Source organism: Kwoniella mangroviensis (assembly GCF_000507465.2).
Source record: "Kwoniella mangroviensis CBS 8507 chromosome 1 map unlocalized Ctg01, whole genome shotgun sequence".
Lineage (NCBI taxonomy): Eukaryota > Fungi > Basidiomycota > Tremellomycetes > Tremellales > Cryptococcaceae > Kwoniella > Kwoniella mangrovensis.
Window position 1 is genome coordinate 12,944,225 of NW_027062533.1, and position 17,157 is coordinate 12,961,381.

At 43.1% G+C, this 17,157-nt stretch overlaps 9 protein-coding genes across 9 annotated transcripts; 6 read left to right on the forward strand and 3 right to left on the reverse strand.

Annotated features, from left to right (window-relative positions):
- Window positions 1-148: 148 nt before the first annotated feature.
- On the forward strand, window positions 149-1,416 carry I203_104898 (uncharacterized protein; the record flags this gene model as incomplete). Its single annotated transcript, XM_019143521.1, has 4 exons — window positions 149-167; window positions 254-627; window positions 706-1,039; window positions 1,175-1,416. 4 exons carry the CDS (start codon window positions 149-151, stop codon window positions 1,414-1,416), a joined length of 969 nt encoding a protein of 322 aa, XP_019006570.1.
- A 658-nt stretch (window positions 1,417-2,074) lies between these two features.
- On the forward strand, window positions 2,075-3,091 carry I203_104899 (uncharacterized protein; the record flags this gene model as incomplete). The annotated part of the gene is made up of 5 exons (XM_019143520.2): window positions 2,075-2,106; window positions 2,256-2,327; window positions 2,406-2,440; window positions 2,510-2,676; window positions 2,813-3,091. 5 exons carry the CDS (start codon window positions 2,075-2,077, stop codon window positions 3,089-3,091), a joined length of 585 nt encoding a protein of 194 aa, XP_019006569.2.
- Window positions 3,092-3,912: 821 nt separating this feature from the next.
- I203_104900 (uncharacterized protein) lies at window positions 3,913-4,919 on the reverse strand (the record flags this gene model as incomplete). Its single annotated transcript, XM_019143519.1, has 5 exons — window positions 3,913-4,007; window positions 4,071-4,166; window positions 4,255-4,440; window positions 4,552-4,732; window positions 4,833-4,919. 5 exons carry the CDS (start codon window positions 4,917-4,919, stop codon window positions 3,913-3,915), a joined length of 645 nt encoding a protein of 214 aa, XP_019006568.1.
- Window positions 4,920-5,475: 556 nt separating this feature from the next.
- On the forward strand, window positions 5,476-8,209 carry I203_104901 (uncharacterized protein; the record flags this gene model as incomplete). Its single annotated transcript, XM_019143518.1, has 7 exons — window positions 5,476-5,628; window positions 5,737-5,749; window positions 5,830-6,546; window positions 6,672-6,967; window positions 7,170-7,261; window positions 7,341-7,569; window positions 7,667-8,209. The coding sequence occupies 7 exons, from the start codon at window positions 5,476-5,478 to the stop codon at window positions 8,207-8,209; spliced, it is 2,043 nt and encodes a 680-aa protein (XP_019006567.1).
- Window positions 8,210-8,744: 535 nt separating this feature from the next.
- Window positions 8,745-10,194, reverse strand: I203_104902 (uncharacterized protein; the record flags this gene model as incomplete). Its single annotated transcript, XM_065517643.1, has 6 exons — window positions 8,745-8,813; window positions 8,880-8,971; window positions 9,054-9,120; window positions 9,265-9,389; window positions 9,614-9,986; window positions 10,144-10,194. The coding sequence occupies 6 exons, from the start codon at window positions 10,192-10,194 to the stop codon at window positions 8,745-8,747; spliced, it is 777 nt and encodes a 258-aa protein (XP_065374461.1).
- Window positions 10,195-10,684: 490 nt separating this feature from the next.
- I203_104903 (uncharacterized protein) lies at window positions 10,685-13,208 on the forward strand (the record flags this gene model as incomplete). The annotated part of the gene is made up of 5 exons (XM_019143516.1): window positions 10,685-10,841; window positions 10,966-11,210; window positions 11,293-11,365; window positions 11,470-11,837; window positions 11,964-13,208. The coding sequence occupies 5 exons, from the start codon at window positions 10,685-10,687 to the stop codon at window positions 13,206-13,208; spliced, it is 2,088 nt and encodes a 695-aa protein (XP_019006565.1).
- A 239-nt stretch (window positions 13,209-13,447) lies between these two features.
- Window positions 13,448-14,815, reverse strand: I203_104904 (uncharacterized protein; the record flags this gene model as incomplete). Its single annotated transcript, XM_019143515.1, has 3 exons — window positions 13,448-13,549; window positions 13,769-14,262; window positions 14,413-14,815. The coding sequence occupies 3 exons, from the start codon at window positions 14,813-14,815 to the stop codon at window positions 13,448-13,450; spliced, it is 999 nt and encodes a 332-aa protein (XP_019006564.1).
- Window positions 14,816-15,163: 348 nt separating this feature from the next.
- Window positions 15,164-16,351, forward strand: I203_104905 (peptidyl-prolyl cis-trans isomerase B; the record flags this gene model as incomplete). Its single annotated transcript, XM_019143514.1, has 9 exons — window positions 15,164-15,268; window positions 15,326-15,390; window positions 15,455-15,574; window positions 15,654-15,717; window positions 15,791-15,839; window positions 15,903-15,940; window positions 16,001-16,045; window positions 16,107-16,220; window positions 16,289-16,351. The coding sequence occupies 9 exons, from the start codon at window positions 15,164-15,166 to the stop codon at window positions 16,349-16,351; spliced, it is 663 nt and encodes a 220-aa protein (XP_019006563.1).
- A 307-nt stretch (window positions 16,352-16,658) lies between these two features.
- I203_104906 (uncharacterized protein) lies at window positions 16,659-16,865 on the forward strand (the record flags this gene model as incomplete). The annotated part of the gene is made up of 1 exon (XM_019143513.2): window positions 16,659-16,865. One exon carries the CDS (start codon window positions 16,659-16,661, stop codon window positions 16,863-16,865), a length of 207 nt encoding a protein of 68 aa, XP_019006562.2.
- Between the last annotated feature and the right edge of the window lie 292 nt (window positions 16,866-17,157).

Consider the following 17,157-nt stretch of genomic DNA (forward strand, 5'->3'; position numbering starts at 1 on the left):
TTTGCCACTCAGTCTCGACCTCCACATTTCAAGAACACCTTTTTGAAGCAACCAACTCATTCCACTGAAATATCAGTCGAGTTATATCTTCATATTTCTTCATGAGGAAAGCAATCATGAACCCGTCAAGTATATACCGGACAACAGCATGCTCACAGTCTCACAGAGTAAGTCGAGTGGGGTGCAGTATGCTCAATGGAAACGACATCAAAAAATCAAAAGCTAACACAAGTTGATTATTCCCATCCCCTAGTGAGATCAAGGTCATTCTGCTCGACATGTCATCTTTTGGCGGAAACTCCTATTCCTAAACTCGGCGAATCCTCACGTTCACGTTCACAATCGACCTCGCGTCCGACAGTGGTCAAGCCTAGAACTGGGGGTGGAATCTTGTCTCAAAAGATTGATAAATCCAAGGAGGTCCGACCTATAATACGAAGTGGGAAGAAGGACCTCCTCAATGCTGTGCTAGGGGATCCATCCAGACCCAAGAATGATAGATCGGATTCAGGTAACAGGACCAGGGAAGCACGTGAACCAAAGCATAGGAAGGGGGGATGGAAAGAAAACTTACAGGCAGCTTCACTCCGACCAAAGGATACCATAACATTGGATTCAGACGCAAGAGTGAGTCTGATGGTCATTCGCTTATTCTCCTTCCCTCACACTCTCGCTGACCCAATTGCTAATTCACTCGTTACCCAGATACGAATAATAGGATTCGACCTAACTACGTCCCTTCCCACAATATTCAGAACCAAAACTTCCGTATTCCGCTCACCATTATTCAACCTCCGTTCCATTCCCTTCTCAAACCTACCCCCTCGTCGACTCCCTCCGTTCCCTACTGAGCGACTCAGCGAGTGGAGAAACGAACAAAAGGGAAGGTGTATCTACTTCAGTGCGATAAGCAGTAAGAACGCGGTTAGTAAATTGGCAGTGGAGCGGAATAGATCGAGGAGAAGATTCAATTCGGCTTTGGAGGGGTTGTTGAATGATGATGTTGGGAAAGAGGAGGCGAGAGGCATGATCAATAATCGTGAGTGAATTTGAAACTTTGATTTCTATATATATATGGAGGAAACACAATAGTACAAGAAATATTCATGTGGGATACACATCAAGCCGCTATGGGTTATTTGCTGATACAGATACGATGCGATTCATATCGCAGAATACGCATACATAGCATCTCTTACGTCCTCTCTACACGATGCCCCCTTCTCTCAGATCCAATCTGATATTATCCTAGGATTGAAGTATCTCGAAAAGTCCCAAGCAACTTCTTCAAGTGGATCGACCCCTTTGTCTTTACCGTTACCTTTACCTAAATATATACCCAGAGGTAAAATCAGTAATCACGTGCTTCTACCTACTGAGAACGACCATGAGAACCTGGTAAATAGGATTTTGTGAGATTCCAGAGGAGGCGCTCCGATGATACGGTGTACGGGAATGGGTTCCCGATGTAGTCGGAAGAGCTCAACTTGTATCACAGGAGGACAGGTTATGTTTGTATGTATCAGTTTTGTTGATCCATCATGCTATCTGAGGAAGCAACCATTGCACAGATATGCAAGGTCGTCAACATGTTCTGAATTCCGACATAGATGTTCATACATGGATAGACATGCGTCTAGCAATTCATCTGGTGTGCATAGATAGGTGAAGCGATCGCGGTAAGCTTCGGAAGAATGAAGATTGGAAATACGAGTACTACTCGAAGTCGTAGAGAAAAGAAGAGTGGCTGTCGGGTTGTTTATCTAGACGAGCAGTGTTACCCTGAATTACCCATTATTCATTGTTCATTATTACCAATCAGTCACGGGCTCATCCGATTTGACGGATTCTGTCCGATAATAGGTAAGTTACCGCTAATCTTTCGAGGACTTTCCATTGACCGCGCTCCTCGACTCGGCTCATTCACTCAACTCTCATACTCATTCCCCGTGTTCTATCTATTTATCGGTCTCATCATCATCTTTTTCTGTTTTTCTTCTCTTCTTTTCTTCTTCTCATCTGCAAAACACACCTATCCAAAAGACTACATCTACCAGTCACTCAATCACCAAAAATGTCTTTACCTCAAATCCAAAAGCCTGCTCCGTGAGTTAAAACTATTCACCTTTGATACCTCACTACCCGATCATCTCGGCCGAACAACTCACATCACCCAAATCCAACTCCCAACTCTACTTTACCTATCGGAGAAGAGGACGTTCAAATGCTGATATATACTGGTTGGCTCAACGTAGTGACTTTGCCGGTACCGCCGTCAAGGATGGTTCCTTCGAGGAGATCAAACTTGCCGACTACAAGGGAAAATGGTGAGTCCTCAGCACTGCGTCCCAGTTCACGTCAGTGACAATGCCAGATGCTGATTAAGCATCGTGAATGTCATGCAGGACCGTACTTCTCTTCTACCCCATGGATTTCACCTGTGAGTACCCGCTATTTGAATTTCGTGCAGAATACCAGAGCTGATGTCGTTCGCTCGACACTTTCATAGTCGTCTGCCCAACAGAAATCCTCGCTTTCAACAAGGCCCTCCCTGAATTCGCCGCCATCGGTGCTGAGGTGATCGGTGTTTCCACCGACTCCGAATTCACCCACTTGGCTTGGTCTCAAACTAACAGAAAGGAAGGTGGCCTCGGTCCTGATCTCAAGTTGACCTTGGTGAGTGAAGTCCGATATTCATGCTGTATTACTCTACCACTTCGCATTGTTCTATAAGCTACTTTCTACATTCTGCTGCAATGAGTGATTCAATATACACCTTGATGAACTCTCGCTGACGTATCGAGTTTCACAGCTCGCCGACCGAAACCACGCCGCCTCCAAGGCTTACGGTGTCCTCCTCCCTGAGGAAGGTATCGCCCTCCGAGGTACCTTCTTCATCGACCCCAAGGGTACCCTCCGAGCCATGCACGTCCACGATTTACCCGTCGGTCGATCCGTCGAGGAATCAATCCGATTGATCAAGGCTTTCCAATTCACCGATGAACACGGTGAAGTCTGCCCTGCCGGTTGGGAGGAAGGTAAAGATACCATCGATACTTCCAACAAACTCAAGTACTTTGAGAAACAGTAAGCGATTTTCTTGTCTGGATTTAGATCGAGATTGAAATCGGAATAGAGTATAGAAGTAAATGGAATTGGGGAGATACTTTATAGAGATATACATTGTCGTATGGATCGGATAAATGTCATTCTTTTGATCACATTGAGTCCAGTCCAATCAATTCCAATCATCCTATTGCACTCGCCGTTGTCTCGTTGTCTGTATAATTGAGAGAGAATACGTTCTGAAGCATCATATGTTTTGTTTTTCAATCTCAACAGAGCAGCTCAAGAACAATCATCATTGAAGATGGAAGTTGACGAAGTCGCCGACAATGAACAGACGGTAAAGAGAAAAGGTGAATCACCTGCTAAACCATCAGCTAAGAAAGCAAAGCAGTAAGATTGGCTTCACAGACTCATGGATAGCGGATCAAGCAATTTCCTGAATCAAATCAAGTCGTACTATTTGAATTTTGGATCTGCAACTAAACACTCATAGTCCGTTTTGGTACTTCATCACAACATATGTCGCTTTCTCTACGCGTTCCCAATCACAATATTCTGTCTGTGCTTGTTATCATTTTCGTATATAGTAGTTGGTTAACGGCCCACCTACTAGATGTATTGTTGTCATTCATGCAGAAACGGACAGAACCATTCAGTTCGTGTTGATGATGAAACGATGGAAACGGACAGATTGGGCGATACTAATCCGAGCAAACTCATGTACCACTTGATTCTTGTGGACGAACAAACACACACGGCGTGCACAAGACCGTACTGATGCTTTGTCAATATGATTTAAATGCATATTTCGATGACCCATTTCCCCCTCCTGGAGATACCCCTTTAATCCAACTTCTCATGTTCCAAAGTGATAGGTTCAATCTTCGCTTCTTGTTTTTCACTTGCTGAAGGGAAAGAAGCAGTTGGTATAGGTCCAGCTAACAGAATGCGAATAACACATCAGTCAATGCTTTGAGCGTCTTGGAGCAGGAAAGACTTACCTGGTGTAGAAGGTTCCAAAAGGGCTTTCACAATTTCCTCAAGAGAGATTAAGACTCTGGTACACACCGCTGACCATGCACCGGAGGATACTGAGCCTGTGACAAGGTGCAGAATTCATCAGTACATAGATATACGACGTGAGAGATGCAGATGGTCCGGATGTGCTTCTAGTCAGATACTCACCTATCGGAGCACTTGGGAAACTTATCAACCAAGCTACGGGGTACGGAACCCATCCTTGAGGTAGCCAAAACACAGGCTGTTTCCTATACCACCAGACCAAAATTAATTTAGATCCAAAGGTGATGACCCATATGAACGATTTGAATTTGGTTGTGAATGACGATTTCGAGGTGTTTATCGTGTTATCTGGAGATTGACAAACATCAAGATCAGCAAAATGTACAAAATCAAAAAGACAATCTAGTCAGTATGGAATGATCGTCGATATGTGAAAGACAGTGCGTCACATTCACTCACTTAGCCTTTCCAAATCTGCTAAAGCTTTGTCCAACCTCCTCCTGATTTTCGCCCATTTAGCAAACTCGTCCTGAGATGAAGTTTTACCCAACTCTGCTTTATCCTGTAAGATCTGTTTACGCAGGATTGATTGTTCTTTAGATGCTTTCGATAAAGCTATTCTAGAGTATATCGAGAATGCCTAGATGGACATGACGAGTGATTATCAGTATATCGCCTCTTTCATATATAAATTCGAGAACAGGACATAGTTCAACTGAAAGATGTAAGAGATGACTCACGATATCTTGTAATACGGTTTGTCCTACCCATGCTACCACCTGAGTGAGCAATACCACTAGGAATATCAGTAGAGCTAGATTTGCCATCTTGTGGGTATCTCGTCTGCTATGTTACTGGGTAGCAAACGAGTATGACATTCGGCTGAACTTAGCCAGCTAGCTGCATCTACTTGTGCTGGATGCAAGAGGGTGGACTAGGTGAAAAAGTGATGACGTGTAATAAAGCGGCACTCGGGATAAATTGCCATAAATGCATCACTGCATAATGTTTCATGGTGATCGTGGCAACAGTGAGATAAACAAACATATACATGATGGGAGTAGTTACAGGTAAAAGAAAAGAAAGAAGACGCGTGAGTCTGAATCCGTTACTAACTGGATAGATACCGTTCATCAACAACAACATACACACATACATACATGGCATGGCATGACCTACCTGTACATAGCCAGCGGTAGATATCTCACTCGCCGGAACATCATAGCTATAGACTAAGACTACATGACACCACACCCACATCGCCACTGATATCGATTTCACAGCGGGATTTACATTAGCAAAGAGATGGGAATCAGAACAAATAAATACTGGATATCATTGAACATTACGGGATAAACAGACAAGCAGCACCAATCCAATCGAATGGCCACGAGAGCAACCACGAGATCACAACCACCTACGATTCTTCAATTCGATACGAGGAGTAATATGGTCAATGGGAAACGGAAAAGTATGTCCACTAAGCAACTTGGAACAGAAGAGGATGAACCGGATAAGAAGAAGAGGAAACCTGCTGTAAGTTGATGTCTGACGTTTGAGGAATGAGCAATTCGAAGCTACGGGGTTCAAGTCATGTACTCACATACATCTCTCCTCTTATTTTATTCCATGACCGTTCTGTAGATCAAAAAACAACGTGAGTCCAACTTTCTTTCATTTTACAATGCAGTGGAGAAATCATGATTGATGCTGATGTCATCTACCTACTTAATATAGCCGCATTCAAACCCCAGCCTGTACCTATCACCAACTCGTCCGACACCCCTCCAGACGACAATGATGAGGATCTCCATCTACTGCCCCCGCCACCCGAGAGGAAGATTGCCAGGAGGAGAGAATCAACGAGGGAGATTAGGGAAAGGCAAGAATCACCCATACCCATACATACAAATCAACAATCATCTACGTCTTCTTCGAACAGCTCAAAACGGATAAAAATATCGTCTGAGGATATCAGGGGACGGGCCAAATCAGTCGATCCTGTCAGATCAGCGGTGAATACCTCGGATGATCCATTAGGCGGGATAGAGGAGACAGAATCGATGGGATCGAACAGAAGAGTTCAAGTGGAAGGGTTAAGTATACCACTGCTTCAAGCTTCTCGACCATCTGGTCCAAGACCTACTTCACCGCCGAGAAGGACATTCTCTTCGTCGAATTTGTCTCAACCTACAGCTGGACCTGGACCCTCGACGGCGCAGATGGGTCCTCCGCCAACATCATCGAAGGGATTTGTGAGGAAGACGAGACAGTCGATGGGAAGGACTAAAGGGAGGATAAGCGAATTAAGCGAAGAGAGCTTCGTACCCCTCATGGAGAGTGAGACGCCCGTCATAAGGAAGAATCAACAGCTGAGAGGTCAACAGGCAAGAAGAAGTTCGCTGGATCATAGGGGTTCGAGAGCAAGTTCTAGTTGGGGAAGAGGTGAGATAAGTGAGTGTCGAATACGTTCATATCATAGATTCACCAAGCAAAAAGACAATTTTCTTCGAGTGTGATATATCTTGTTGGATTTGTTGGATGTTGGAAAAATGCTGAACTTTGTATGTCGTACTTAGCGATGCCTCATAAGAATGTCGATTCCAAATTGTTCTATCGACATATCCCAGTCTCTTATCCTGAACCGATCAAAGCTCGTATGTTGTTAGTATGGTGTGCGAATCGAGCTTTGGAAGAATCACTCAAACCCCCTTCCACTTCTTCTAGAAGAGATAAGGGCAAGGGGAAAGCTAAGGCTGAAATACAAGAAGAAGTGAGGACGGAGGAAGGCGATAAGATGTTGAGAGAGATTATGGATGAGTTCGTGAGGGAGATGAATCGGGGAGGAGTAGATACGAGTGTTTTTGGTGCACCTGTGAGTATAGTCTTCTTATTGTGTATAGGAGGAAAGGTGAGGCATGCTGCGCTGGGACTCGCTGTTCGAAAGTACACGGGGGAGCGAATTGCAGCATAGGTGTGGATGGTATGCGATGTTTCTTTGCAGAACGATGACTGCGAGATATCATGGAGCGACGGCAACGTTTGCTGTAGATGGCTGACATGTGTCCACACCACAGGGTCAACAACCCACTGTAACCGGTCTGAGACCTCATCCCAAGAACGTATCCAATCGAAAAGTTGAAGCAGCTGCCAACGCAGATATACGGAAGTGAGTATCAGTCTACTGTCTCCTCAGAAGAGTGAAAATGTAGAAACATTGAGCTGATACTGGGATATGCTCAAATCAGGTATAAAGGCGAAGAAGCACAATGGCATGCACTCGCCTCGTCGACACGAGCAAAACAGGAAGAAGTGATATCTCGGCTGAAGAAGAAGGCTGAAATGGACAGTGAACCCGATATGTCGAAGAGCGAGGACTGGATGAAAGATGCTTTGGACCTTGCTCAAGGTATATTGGATCGAAGTGATGATGATTTGCTGGAGAATAAAGGAGAATTTGAGGATGTCGAGTTTAAGGTGAGTGAAATCATACTCTTCACATCAGAATTGCTCCAGAGGAACAAGAAGTAAAGAGTAATGGTGTACTAATAATATGATATCTTGTGTTATTTAGATCGACACATTGCATCAAACTTCTCATGTGGCATTACAATACGTCTTACAATCCTCTCGATTCCTCGATGGTATATTCTCATCTCTAACTGCAGATTTACGATCGAGAGATAGACTAGGAATACCTCCTATGAACAATTTACCTGATAACGATGAAGAAGGACCTGATACGATAGGTTTGTTATCTACTGCAACGAGATCAGCATCTTCATCTTCTTCAAGTATCAATAATAACAGTGAGAATAAGAACAAAAAGAAGGTCGATCCGATGGTATTGCTCCGAGCTCTAGCTTTGAAAGAATCAAAAATCCAGAATAAAACATTGATTGAGAGAGCTATGCAGATCCCTCCTGTAGCTTTAACTTCTTCGTCTTCAACAACAACAGCAACAACCAACCATTCCAGTAATGCGATGGGAAGTGCTACGCCCCGAAGGCAGAATACGTTGGGTAACTCGACGACACCCAGGAGACCTACGGGATTAACGGCTCAGACGCCTAGAACAGCAAGGAGGGGGATGACTCCTCATGGACAGCATGAGTAGAGTATATCAAGGGCGATTTGAGTGGATGGTGGAGGATCTAAATAAATTATGACTATCTTTATGATCGATCGAACTTTTATGTCTCGTTATGTTTTTCGGTTTTCTTTGGTTTATCATAGTTTGACTATAGGGATGGAACTGGTATGGATCCATGTATATACCTGTATATAACTATTGAAAGGTCTTTTTGAGGGTTTTTACCTGGGGTCAGTTTGGTTCTACGATGAGATTTTCACTTCGGTTTTGTTTATACACTTAGGAAGCTTTCATGTTGTTGGTTAGAAGTCAAGTAACAAGGTGATAACTAGGTTATGCAGGTTATGCGAACCCATGAGAACATAAAGAATTTGTCACACTGTGCAGCGATGGCAGACGAGCAATATTCGTAAGATGCATTCATTATACATTGATAGGGGCTTCAGATCGATTTGTCATTCCTATCAATTTGACAAAGTCATTTAGTTTTGAAGAAACAGAATTGAGGATGCCTCAGGCATGTAAAACCATTATTTGACATGTGATGTAAGATGGGATTCTACCATGGTACAGGTCTACCATCTAATGGTTTACCTTTATTCTTCCTGACCTTCTCCAATTGTTTGGCCTATATGAAAGTCACACGGAATCAGCTAAACTTCGTGTAATTCGAAGGAGATCAAACGGTACTCACCTTTCTGTTACCTATTTGTACAGTATCAATCTTACCGTATTTATCATCTTTGATCTTTGTCAACCTGATAGGCCTATTACCGACGTATTTGCCTGTGTCATCATGTCGTGTTGGTCATAATTAGCTCAAGCTCAGGACACCAAGCACAAAGGAAAAGGCAAGTAATGAACCCACCATCCATCTCTTTCCATGCTTTTAAGAAATCTTCAGGATCTTTAAAAGCTATAAAACCGTATTTTGCCTATAGTTGAACGAAACCAAAGTTGTGTTATTAGCAATCAAAGTCAAGCACATGAATCATTGCTTTTTTGGTGAGGGATGGTTGGCAAAGGTGACTGTGATTGTGATTCTGATTTCCTCTCATTCATGTAAGCGTAGGACTCACCTTCAAACTCAATCTATCCCTTACAACTTTACATTTACAATAACTTGGGTATTTACCAAATGCCTCGTCCAATGTACGTTCGTTGACATCGTTCGAGACGTCCCCTACGAAGAGACGGAACCATTCTGGTTTGGGATGAAGCGGGTTGGAGTCAGTGGCTATGGTTTCGATCAAAGGAACAGAAGATGTAGAATAGATAAGTGGTCCACAAAATAGATCCAGTCATGAAGGATGGAATGGGACCATTTGGTGAGCCTGAGAGCAGTGATTGTACTTCCCCTCAACAACGAATAAATTGAAGAGTATCAAAAAAGAATGGTAATGGTTCATATTTAAACGAATCACTCACTAGGATCCCAATCTACTAGAGTCGGATCTTCCCAAGTCCTTCCATTCCCTTTCCTAATGACCGTTTCCCTCTTTTGACCTTGTACAGGTATATCAGCCTTTTTACCTTTCCCTTTATCTTTATTATCCTTATCTGTCGTGTTGGCTAAGTCGGTAGATGCAGATGGGTCATAGTCGTAAGCTGACGATTGGTTTAGGAAATCGGTATCGTAAACTGGTTGAAATTGACCTGGTTGAGCTGCTGCGTATACTGGTTGACCACCTCCACCACCTCCTGCACCATAACCGTAGGCTGCAGAAGAGCTGGAAGTAGATGAAGGGGTACCGAGGGCGGCTGATATTTGATCAGGGGTGTATCCTTGTTGAGCGTAGTACTGTTAGTTCAATACACGTCAGTCATATTGTCTTTGTTCTGTACCATGTAGGGATGGATAGAAGACTTACCGCTGCCCACTGTATATCACAGACGACAGAAGACCTCTCCAGTTAGCTGTCACTCACAAAGATTATGGAATTATAAAATACACTCACAGCTGCAGCTTGTTCCTCTGGAGTATAGTTATATCCACCCTGACCAGACATCATGAACCTTTTCCTGCACGTGAGAGGGGTAAGGGGTATGGGTATGAGGTATATTCACCTTTTGTATGCAATGGCACTGTGATGGGCCTTGATATAACTCGGATGATTTGAGTGTGAACTCGGGTGTAGTTGGTGGAATGAGGAATAGATGAAAAGATGTAGAAAGAAGGAAAGAAAGGATTGATGGATGATGGTTGATGTTTTTGGTTGTTGCCGTTTCGAGTAAAATCCATCACCAACGTTCGACACCGGGTTCATTTCATCGTTGATTTCGATGTTTACACATATATTCATACTTCGTTTACCGTATACATAACATCGAAGAACGGTCCAAACGCAAACAAGTCAAGCAGGATGGGAGCTCAGAGGTGAAGGAACTCACACTCTCATACAGACGAAGACCGTCTCGACACAACCTCAGATCCATCTCCGACCGCACCATCTCGGTACATTTCTTCCGGGTCGCTTTCGAGGATACCTTCAACCGAAGATGAACCTTAGTGATGCACTCGGTATAATGGAGGGCATAATCGAACCAGATCCATATCTTCAATATCAACCAAACTTTGCGTACACCTTACCTATCCAATTGTTGGTCAATGGGATTACATTTACATTGTTATGTGTATTGTTGATACATCTCTTGTGTGAGTTGTCTCTTGCGATCCATCATCCACTCATGGGTCTATACATGAGTCACTCGTACAATACAAGCGAATATGATAACACTGATCCATGCTAATTCATATAAATATTTCCATCATACCATAGTCACAACTCAATATCATTATCCTCTCGCTCCTCTAAATTACATCCTCCAACTACTCTCTATCCTCACCGTCCTGATATCAGTGATAATCAAGATCGTCGTAATCCTTCAACATTCAGCAAAATCCGCTGATACATGGCCATACGATCTCGACTATGTCGCTGTATCTATCCCTCCGCCGAATTGGAATACAGGTAAATGCGCTGCGTGGTTCTTTCTTCAAGCGTTGAACAATGGTCTAAGCAATGTAAGTGAGATTCTTTAAACCCAATAAAATTGATATCTTTGAAAGCTTACTTACCGTTTGATCGTTTGTTTGAGGATTGCAGATAACACATATCCAATTTTTGACAATGTTATATCCCTCCCGTACGGAAGCTAGGTTAATCATGTTTGTTCTAGGTAAGTCACCAATTCAGTACCCCCATATCATCCATCACTATAATATCAAAAGTCAACGTTTACTAATCTAAACTTGTACTCTATTTGTGTGTATATGTACATAGGTCCACTAGCAATAGCATCATCAGTATTGGTATTCTCCGCCCTTTCGCCCCATCAAACAGTATTAGACATATCCGACGCGATTCGAAACGTATTCAACTCGACTCTGTTGTTGATCTTCACCATCTCCCTGGTCATATGGGGTTTTTTCGTCAATAGAAGACGAGCATGGAGGTTTGATGGTGGTACAGCAGTATTCGGGTTCGGGTCGTTGCTCCTTGCGGCCATTTCTACAAGTTTCAATTTCGTTGCGGTCGCTGAAGATGGGATCGACTGGTTACAGCATTTACTATTCGCTGCTGTATTATGGCAGATTTGGTTAGGATGGTGGTGGTGGGTTGGTAGTGGGATGGGAATAGGGGAGGTTGAGGTAAGTTTCTGTCGCCCTTTCTCATTATACCTGTCTTCGATAGAGGCTCTTGATCAAGTCATTATTTCCTTTCTCAATTTCATCCAATTGACACAATCTCATTCATTAATTTTTTCGGCTTCGTAGGATATTATGGAACGTGCCGAACGGAAAAAACGCAAAGCTGCTAAAGCCGCCTCTCGAGCTAGATCAGCAGCTTCCGGTTCGGGAGCGGCAAACAATGCCAATGGTGCTAACAGACTACGAGCGACCTCATTATCTGGTATAGCAGATAATTTCACATCTGGAGTAACTTCTATCCTCAAGACATCTACCAGAGTCGCAAGTCATGCTTCAGGAACTCTGACCCGGCGGAATACAGCTAGGGATAGGGATAGGGAGAACAATGATGAACATCTCGCTGAATCTGGTGCGATCGAATTAGATGATCTGAACCAGAATCAAAATCGATCAACCCATCAACAACAACAACATGTGGAATTTGATCCGATAGCTCTCGGAAATGAAAATGAAGGATCTCTCACGAACTCTCATTCCCGTGCTAGAGCAGGTCAAACTTCCACCACATCCGAAACTTCCTCTACATCCGCTACACCCTCTTTACATACTCCCAAAAACCTATCTCAATTATTATCATTCCCTACTACACTGTTGGTAATTTATTTGAGAAAGCTACGTAAAGCACATGAAGAAGCCACCAAGCAGCAAGCTCTAGCTAGAGCCGAAAGGAGACAGAGGGTGTTCCATGAAGCTTCTCCACCACCACAAAGTAGGGAAGGTAGCAGAAGGAATTCCACGAATCCCAATGCCAATGCGATAAGGTATGAGAGGGGGATAGAAGAAGGTGGGGTAGACGATATAGGTTGGGGATTGGGTAGGTTCGGGATTAGAGAACATGAAGAATCTGCTAGAAGACTTAGACAGGCTGGTGAAAGGTTGAACGAAGAGAGGTTGTTGGGTGGAACTGCTGGTGGGAATGGAAATGAAAATGAACCGAGTGGAAGTAGAAGAGGAAGTAGATCACGATCAAGGGAAGATTCACCTTCGCAGGTGCAGGTACAGGTACAAGAATCAGACGTACCTCAGCGGTTGAAGAAAGTAGAGAATTCCAGGGATCAAAGTGAAAGACTTCAAGTACAGAGTCAAACGCAAGTTTCAGGTCAGGAAGAAGGTGAATGGGAAGATATAGATTCGTCCAATTCATCTTCAGACGTTAACGCTCGAAATAGAAATAGGAGAAGGAATAGATTGACAAGGGGTAATAATCAAGATAACAATGGGAATAGGAATGATGATACGCGTGCAGGATCCGGATGGAGTTGGTGGGGTCCATTGAGGGATTGGAGATTGAATGATAGGTCGGCATTTTGATATATTGGGTTTAATGAATGTACTAGGTAAATTTGTATGCACATTAGCATGATATGTTCATTTTAGCTTGATGTAAAGTTATGTGGTATATGCATAATCACACTTTAAGAATGATATGTGAATCTTATTGAGATCTAGTGGAATCATACTTTTACAACAGATGATGGGTTCGATATACACTGTACATACTGAGAATGGATTTGATTTGAGGATGAGGTAGAAAATCATAGAGCAGGAATCTACTTCGAAGTTCTCTTCCCCTTGCCCTTCTTTTCTTCATCTTTATCTTTTTGGGAGAATAACTTGGATTGCAAAGCTTCGAAATCTGCATCGCTTATTTCCTACCATGACAAAGGAGGGTGATATATCAGCTGTGTCGCTGTGTTGTTGTTGTTTTTTTCGTTTTTCGCAAATGTTCAGATGATAGTCCTTTTTTGATTTTTCGGCAATGAACACCATATGATCATGTGATTCCCTTCATCCATTGTTCCGTTGTATAATGAATATGCGATCCATTCCGATGGTCTGACATATCCTCGAAAGATTGAAATGTCACTCACTGGCATTGGTCCATTCTTCTCTCCCTTCTTCCCTTTCTTAGCCTTCTTAGCAGTTCGTTCCTCTTCGATCTTCCTATACTTCTCTTCCAAAGCATCCAACCCATTCTCCCTATCACGTTGTCTTTTCAATATCAAAGCTGCCAATCCCCCTTCCCCCTCCCCTTTCTCTTCCTGTTTGTCTGACATTCTTTTACCTTTCTCTCCATTACCATAGAATTCCTCCCACACACCCAACTCCTTCGCCTGCTTCTCAGCTTCCTTCGCAGCTTTCTCACCTGCTTTACGTCTTTTGTCCTTCGCTTTAAGATCGGTCGATGTCTTTTCCCATTTATCGGTCGATTCCAACTCGCCTGATTCGATTAATGAGTTGATTATTTGAATGAATCGATCTTCATCAGTGTAGCTTGAATGGGGGATGTAGTTTAGGATGGTAGGGAGAGATCCTTTGGAGGATTTGTATGATGAAATCAGGTTGGATTTCTCTTCGGACGAATCTGTTGTGGGACGATATGTAGATTAGCTTAATGTCTATTACTTGTGAAAGTATGACATGAGAGAAAAGGAAGTCGAGTAATGAATTCTTTGATTCTGTAAAGTGAATATAGGGAACTGGACTCAAAGAAACCCGACTTCACTCAACTCACTCTGATATTTTTCCTTGTCCTCATCCAATATCTTCCTATCTACCCTCTTAAACAAGCCCTCGAAATACGCTTCCCATCCTCCTTCCATGTCCCCTACCGAATCAAACTTATCATCCGTCTTACCCGTCTGATCATACCTCTTCTTACTCTTCTCATCACTCAATATCGTATAGGCGAAACCGATCCTCTGAAACTTCTTATTTAGCTCTTCTTTCTCTTTGTCATCGTTCTTATGGGAATGTTTATCCGGATGATACTGAAGTGCAAGTTTCCTATAGGCTTTCCGGATCTCTTCTTGAGTAGCTGAAGAAGGAAGGTTGAGGGCTTCGTATAGGATCGTCTGAGGGGAGGAAGAGTTGATGGCGTCGGGGAAGAATGTATATATAGGGTCGGAAACGTCCATCTTGGGTGTAGATTGTTTTCAGCTTGTCGTAAGTATCAGAAAGAGGATGGTGTATAAAGAAGATCGAATGAGAAATGTGTCTGAGAGCTATTTTATACTTTGAACACGAACATTACGATGACTGATGGCTGTAAGTTCAACATTTCAAAATCACTTGGACGCGTCGCGTGCACAGTGCACAGACCCATGCCACCTTCTAGAATTACCCCTCTGGGAAACTTGACTCCCCTTGGGTCCAACCTCCACGTTCACAACTCACCCTACAGAGAAAGACTGAATTCACCTTTGTCTTGCATCTATCTCTTCATCTCAAGCATACAGCTTCCAATCATCTTGAGATAAAACAAAATGGCCAGATTGTCCCTCTTACCCCTCCTTGCCGCCATCCTAGCCGCTTTATTCTTCTTCATCGGAAGTGCAGACGCAGCCAAAGGTCCAGTCATTACCAACAAGGTTAGCTGATTGTCTCGTTTTACTTGAACGAATCAAGCTGACTGATTTCCTAAATAGGTCTACTTCGATGTTGAGCATGGAGGTAAACCCCTCGGTAGGGTAGTGATGGGTCTGTACGGAAAGTGCGTCAAGTAACGTCGAATAACATGACGAGATGCTAAGCTGACAACGGTCTGATTTCCGTAGAACCGTCCCCAAGACAGTAGAGAACTTCCGAGCGTTATGTACCGGTAAGACTGCCGATGGTGAAGAGTTGGGATATGGGTATCAGGGATCTTCTTTCCATAGAATTATCAAGAACTTCATGTGAGTGTGACTCGTCTAGAGCTATTAACATATGCTCTTCTCGATAGGTAACTCGAGCTGATCATTATTCTATTATCAGGATTCAAGGCGGTGATTTCACTAAAGGTGATGGTACAGGTGGTAAATCCATCTACGGCAACAAGGTGGGTGATATTAGCTAATATGTCCACAACTTCCCGGTCACACAAGCTGATACAATATGATATCCTTTGACAGTTCGAAGATGAAAACTTCAAATTAAGACATACCGGTCCTGGTGTACTCTGTATGTGATAGCCTATTGATTCCTTAGACGGCTGTACGATGGTACTAACAATGGTGTTCATAGCTATGGCTAATGCTGGCAGAGATACCAATGGATCCCAAGTGAGTGGTATCTCCGACTCCCAGATAGTGAACTACCTCAACTGACATCGATCCAATCAGTTCTTCATCTGCACTGTCAAGACTTCATGGTTGGATGGTAAACATGTGAGCTCCAATACATAAATCACCGCATATAACATATTCAGGGTGCTAACCTCTCATCCAGGTCGTCTTCGGCCACGTCATTGAAGGTATGGACGTAGTCTACGCCATGGAGGGTGTCAAGACTGCACGAGGTGACAAGCCAACTGAACAAGTCACGATCGTTGCTTCGGGAGAGGTAAGCTCACCCTTTCCCTTTCTGCTATTCAAAGAGGAGAACAAGCTGATAATGGATTTGTTGTGTAGTTACCAATTGAGCATGAGACGGATGAAGAAGGCAATCAGGTACCTTTCCGTGTTGAATTATAATCTTCCATCTGAAAACAGCGGTAGGCTGGATGTGCGGGGATGTCGAAAACAAACAACGAAACGAGTAAATTCTGAAGCTATGCATTTTTATTTTTATTTTCTTTATATCTCACCTATTCGATGATTCGATTGGATATCACGCTACAACTTACAATACAACCACTCACTCATTCACTCATATCTACTCACCTCACCTCGAATGAAACGAACAACTAAAATCCAACAACAAAACCAACAGGACGAAGATGATATAGTCCCAATCACCACCTCAGAGGACGACATCGATCCCTCGGAAGAAGAACACACAATGGACGAACCTGATTCCGACCACGATCTACTCGAAAGTTACCCTACACTCTCATCACCTTTGAAATACTTTATATTGTTAGTTGGTTTCATGGTGATCCCCGTAGGTCTAGGAGTCTATTTCTATGGAGGTGGTAAAGAGAGATTGGCCAAATTGAAGAGTAAGAAGAATAAAGGTTATGAGAAGGTTGAGAGTGAACGTGTTTAAGCTAGATAGATATTTCATCTTGTATGTTGATGAGAGAAAGGGATGCATTGCTTGGTTACTACGTACCACAGGATATCATACAAGCACAGTTGATCATGGTGAGGATTATCATGATTCATTTGCTGTTAGTACTGTACATCAATAGCATAAAAATGATATCATCAAGTGACTATACCATTCATCTGAAATGATTTCACGACAGAGTCGACAGGTACAATATGGTAGTAATTTATGCTAACGCTACAGTATATATATATATATCCCTCTGAGTTCGAACAAGAACAGCGGATCC